Source organism: Hydra vulgaris, chromosome 01 (genome assembly GCF_038396675.1).
Source record: "Hydra vulgaris chromosome 01, alternate assembly HydraT2T_AEP".
NCBI lineage: Eukaryota > Metazoa > Cnidaria > Hydrozoa > Anthoathecata > Hydridae > Hydra > Hydra vulgaris.
Genome location: NC_088920.1, coordinates 32,800,038 through 32,806,145, shown reverse-complemented (window position 1 = coordinate 32,806,145; position 6,108 = coordinate 32,800,038). Strand labels below are relative to the sequence as shown.

General features: G+C 35.1%; 1 protein-coding gene across 1 annotated transcript; it reads left to right on the top strand.

The window, feature by feature from the left end:
• Positions 1-1,716: 1,716 nt before the first annotated feature.
• Positions 1,717-3,063, top strand: LOC136074342 (uncharacterized). Its single transcript, XM_065786648.1, has one exon. It carries the CDS (start codon positions 1,717-1,719, stop codon positions 3,061-3,063), a length of 1,347 nt encoding a protein of 448 aa, XP_065642720.1.
• Positions 3,064-6,108: the final 3,045 nt, after the last annotated feature.

The following is a 6,108-nucleotide window of genomic DNA, read 5'->3' as shown; positions in this document are numbered from 1 at the left end:
AGGTTTCTCCAATATAACTGGCGTTACAGCCAGCGCAAGAAAATTTGTAGACAACGTTAGATTTAAGCATCTTAGGAAGTGGATCTTTTATGCAAAAATTGTTTTTTAATTTATCGGTTGTGAATATAAATTTGATTATTACATTTTTACAATACTTTTTAATAATTTTATCAATTTTAGTTTTAGTGAAATTTGAGTAAAATCCAATAAATGGAAGCTTAAAATATCTTATATTAGTATTATCAACAGTATTTATAACAGGTGGATTAATTTTCTTTTCAACATATAATTTAATTTCAGTGTCGATAACTTTTTGCGGAAATTGATTATTTTTTAAAACTAAAGAAAGATTTTTTATATTCTTATCAAATCCAAACCACGTGTTGTTAATTTTATATGTTCGATCAATCAAGCAACGTATAAGACCAGTTTTGTAACATGAAGGGACAAAACTAAAGAAATTTTGTAAAAGACCCGTGTATGTTTTTTTGTGATAAACTGATGTAGAGAGTGAATTAGACTTATTAATAAGAACATCCAAAAATGGAATTTGGTTGTCTATCTCTTTTTCCATAGTCCGTTTGGACATAAACTTTCTTAAAAACTGCAAGCTATTTAAAGTATACCCAAAGTATTTAGGAATTAACATACCTCATGCAAACCACAATGATATAATGTCGATAAAAAGAAGGTTACTCAAAAGTGCGTTACATAAAAGATCAAACGAACAAAAATTATTGCAAAAAGAATTAGATGAAGTAAAGTGCCAAGTAAGAAATAATTGTTCAACCTTACAATGGCGTTTTTTAATAAAGGTTATTAAAAATAATGTAATGAAAAAAGAACAATCAATTATAAAAACCCACGAGAAAAAATTATGTTCACTCACTAAATTTACTAGCATTCCTTATAAAAATAAAAACTTCGTACAAAATATGTCTTCATCACTTTACAACACCATGAACTGGATTTATTGAATAATGGTCTTAACTTTGCTTTACCACCAGCGTTTATAAAAAAGACGGACGTTTTTGCTCAATTTGATAGCGTTGCACAATTTCTCAACACCCAACTTAGAAACAAGGATTCGGAACCTCAAGTTAAAAGTGAACTTTCACATTTAGCAAATAATTATGTTTACAAATATACGCCGTCTGAAGGTTGTCTGAGAAAAAACAAAATAATAAAAAGGAAAGAATGAAAACATCGTAATAACAAGACCAGACAAAGGGAATGGTATAATTGTTCTAAATAAAGTTGAATATATAAATTCTCTTAATAATATTTTAAGTGATAAAACAAAATTTAAAGAATTAAAAGATGATCCAACTATAAAAAGAGAAGTATCTTTACAAGGGTATCTTAGAAAACTTAAAAAACTTAAATGTTTTGAAAAAGACATTTACAATAAAATTTATCCTGGGTTTTTTTTTTTTTTTTTTTCTTTGTTATTCACCTCCTCAACGCCGAAAAGGCCACTACAGACGAGGAGGCTACTTAACAGTGTTTATAACCCTCTCTTAACTCTATAACTCCGAAACACAAGCCTCGACGAACAAGGCCGGTGCGCGGAGAAACAAGTTGAGCGCGGTACTACCAGGGACGTGGTGGGAATCGAACTTGGAACCTCTCGCTTATGAAGCGATTGCTTTACCACTACACCACTACCGCAATCCTGTTGGTTCTCAAACAGCAAGAATTTATGTTCTACCTAAGATGCACAAACTTAGTAAAGATTCTTCTCTACCATCTTTTCGATCAATTATTTCAACAATTGGCACATATAATTATAAACTTTCTAAACATCTTTCAGATTTATTATCTCCATATTTACCAAAACATTATACCACTTTTGACTCATTTTCATTCGTTGAAGATTTAAAACAAGTTGACGTAACTAACAAATTTATAGTTTCTTATGATGTTGAAAACTTATTTACTAACATTCCACTTAATGAAACTATAAATATAGCAACAGAATTGTTTTTCAAAGATAAAACTCGCTCAAAATATTTTTCTAAAACTCATTTCAAAAAATTACTTCAAATTTCAACGTCAGGTTCTCATTTCTTATTTAACGGAAAATTTTATTATCAATTAGATGGCGTTGCAATGGGTTCTCCCTTAGCACCAATTTTAGCTAACATGTTTATCGGTTTTCATGAACAAACATGGGTTAATAGTTGCTCATCCTCCATACCGATTTTTTATAAACATTATGTGGATGACACAATAGCAATTTTTAATTCAGAGTTTGAAGCGCAAGAATTCTTTAAACATCTCAATAGACAACACAAAAACTTAAGATTTACTATGGAAAAAGAAAAAGACAACCAAATTCCATTTTTGGATGTTCTCATTAATAAGTCTAATTCACTCTCTACATCAGTTTATCACAAAAAAACATACACGGGTCTTTTACAAAATTTCCTTAGTTTTGTCCCTTCACGTTACAAAACTGGTCTTATACGTTGCTTGATTGATCGAACATATAAAACTAACAACACGTGGTTTGGATTTGATAAGGAAATAAAAAATCTTTCTTTAGTTTTAAAAAATAATCAATTTCTGCAAAAAGTTATCGACACTGAAATTAAATTATATGCTGGAAAGAAAATTAATCCACCTGTTATAAATACTGTTGATAATACTAATATAAGATATTTTAAGCTTCCATTTATTGGATTTTACTCAAATTTCACTAAAACTAAAATTGATAAAATTATTAAAAAGTATTGTAAAAATGTAATAATCAAATTTATATTCACAACCGATAAATTAAAAAACAATTTTTGCATAAAAGATCCACTTCCTAAGATGCTTAAATCTAACGTTGTCTACAAATTTTCTTGCGCTGGCTGTAACGCCAGTTATATTGGAGAAACCTCCAGACATTTGACAACACGGATAAATGAGCACCTTACGAGTGACAAGCAATCGCATATTTTTAAACATTTAAATTCATCCATTAATTGTAAAACACTAACTAATTATTTTTTTTCATGGATTACATATATATGTATTATGGCACTGTATTATGAATATAATGCATCGTGGCAATGAGAAGTAGTGGATCAATACTTTTTGGGGCTCAGGGCTATTTTAAAAGAAATGGCCTTTTTCCATGATAGCAGCCCTTCGTGACGAGCTCACAAAGCAAATAGAAGCACTCACCGCAAGAGTCATAGCCGCTGAACTTCAGACAGGCAACCAGAAGATCGAACTAGCAAACATGAACTCAATCATAAACACCCAGGAATTAACAATCGCAAACTTGAAAGCCATCATTGCACAACACGGCACCAGCACACAAGTTAGTACAACACTAACAGCCACCATTTGGAACCAGGTTGTCAGCAAAAACTAAACCTCACAAAAAAAATCAACAACAAATTGACATGATAGGTACCATTGCCAAAGAATCAAAAGAACACGAAAACTGATTAAAGAATATCGTCATCCAAGGAATAAACAATTCAACTTCATCCGACCAGAGCGACCAAAAGCATCACGATCAAACTGAAATTAACAAAGTCCTCGACCTTATTGGTGCTGACAAAGATAAGTACCTTGCTTTCTTCCGCCTTACTCCTCGTGAATCTGTGGGTAAACCAATCAAAACAAGACCGCTAGTCATCACACTTCCTAGCGAAAGCGACCGTAACCACGTACTTAAACAGTCTATTCTTTCGAGTCGCAGCAAACCGAGCCAACTATACCACACTCTTCATCAACCCTGACTTAAAGGCAGTCAAAAAGAACTCAGCATGGCAACTACGCACTGAATGCAAAAAACAAAACGCATCTCTACCCGCAACATCAACGACATTGTTCGTAATACGAAGTAACAAGATCAAATAAATAACCAAAGCCAGATAGCCACTAATCAACCAACGTCTCCAACCGACCACACCAATAAAAGACGAAACACTCAAGAACAAACAATACTTAAATATCCAGCACACTCCTGTACCAAACTCAACAGACAATAAACGGTTGACGAACTCAACATCATATAAGAACAATAGACAACCTCTTCCAATAAGCCCAAAACCAAAAATAAAACAACCAACACAACCAAATGAGAAGCCAGAACAACTCATCTACTGGGCCATAAACCCTTGCTCGCTTAATGGTCAGAAAATTGACGAACTTAGAGCTAAAATCACCTCAATAGACCCCTTACTTCAACCACACATAATTTTGATTACCGAGACTTGGTTCACAGACACATCCGACACAACATTGGTAGGGTACCAACTGTTCAATAAAAACAGATTCAGAAGAGGAGGAGAAGTCTCCATTTACACAAAAAAAAACCTTGATTGTTCTTACACCAAAATTGACCAACTCAACCGCACCTCCATTGAACAAGTCTGAGTTAAACTAAAATTTCACAACGAATCGATTCTACTAGGCTGTCTCTACCGCCCTCATGATCTAAACAATTCAACGCTCGATGAAATAATAAGTTCAATAAGCACTGCATCTGAAAAATTCAATTCAATTGGCTGCTCAACCTTACTCGCGTACGGCAACTTCAATTTCAGCAATACTGTGTACTCACATGTCGACGTAGGAGGCGGTACTGCGACTGTTACATATGTATAAAACGATCGGCCGACAGATTGTAAATTTCAAGACTGTCTCGAAGAAAATTATCTGAATCAGCTAATAACCTTTCCAACCTATCGCAGCACTCGTGAGAAACCTCCAAAAAATATACTAGACTTGATCCTGACCAACAAACCAGATCGATCAATCGAAATAAAAGAAGCTAGTTCTCTTGGCTTCATAGCCAAAGGTCAGTCACACTGTTTTATCGAGGGAAGTATAGCTCTCTCTCTGACCTAAAAATTAAACGAATCCGTTAAAGAAAAACTTTCAGACCTGAACAAAACCAAATCAATGGGCTTTGACGGTATTCACCCTCGCTTTCTAAAATACTGTGCTGCAGGCTTTGCGATCCCACTAACAATTATATTCACTGAATTGCTTGAAGCTGGCGAAGTACCTTTTCAATGGAAGAAAGCTGAAATAACTCCCATCTTCAAAAAAGGCTGCAAGTCGAACCCCTCAAATTATCGACCTATCTCACGTACTTCTGTTCCTTGCAAGGTCATGGAAAGCCTTGTACATAGACACATAACTGACCACTTGAACAAAAATAAACTCATCAGCTCTGCTCAACACGGGTTCCGAAAGGGAAAAGGTTGCGTCACAAACCTACTCGAAACTTACAACATCCTGACCAAAGCTGCCCGCAAAGGTTACCCAACCGATATCATATTTACAGACTTTGCAAACGAATTCGACAAAGTTCCGCATCGACGCCTGCCACACAAGCTGAAATCTTACGGAGTGTCCGATAACTTGTACAAATGGATCGAGAGCTGGCTGATTGAACGTCAACAACGCGTAACCATTGAAAACAATAAATCCGATTGGGAAACAGTCTCAAGCAGTGTGTCACAAGGATCTGTTCTTGGACCACTCCTTTTCCTTATCTACATTAACAATCTGCCAGAAAAAATGCAACACCACTTTAAAATGTATGAAGATGACTGTAAAATAATCGGAGTTATCGAATCGAATCAAGACATCATAAAATTCGAAGCCGACATCAACAAAGCAGTGAAGTGGTTGCACACCTGGCTCATGTCTTTTAATATTGACAAGTGCAAAGTCATGCACACTGGGCGCAGCAAAAACAAAATATCAACTGTAACTTATGCAACGAACAACCTAGTAGGCCAACCGCACTAGCTATCATGTCATCATCTGAACGAGACTTAGGCGTTGTTATGACTAACGATTTGAAAGTTAAAAAACAAGTCTGCATTGTTGCATCAGCTGGCAATTGAATGCTTGGCAGGCTCAAGAAGGCTTTTAGAGGTCGAGGTTCAGCATTATGGCGCACACTGTACACTTCATACGTGGGCCCACACCTTGAATTTGCAGTACAACCTTTGTTTTGAGCTAGAAATGTTCACCATTTCTAGCTCAAGAAAAAGTCAAGCTCGAGCAAGTTTAACGCTGAGCCACAAAACATATTGCTACTTTAAAACACCTGCCGTATACTCAGAGACTAGCAAGCCTTAACCTAAC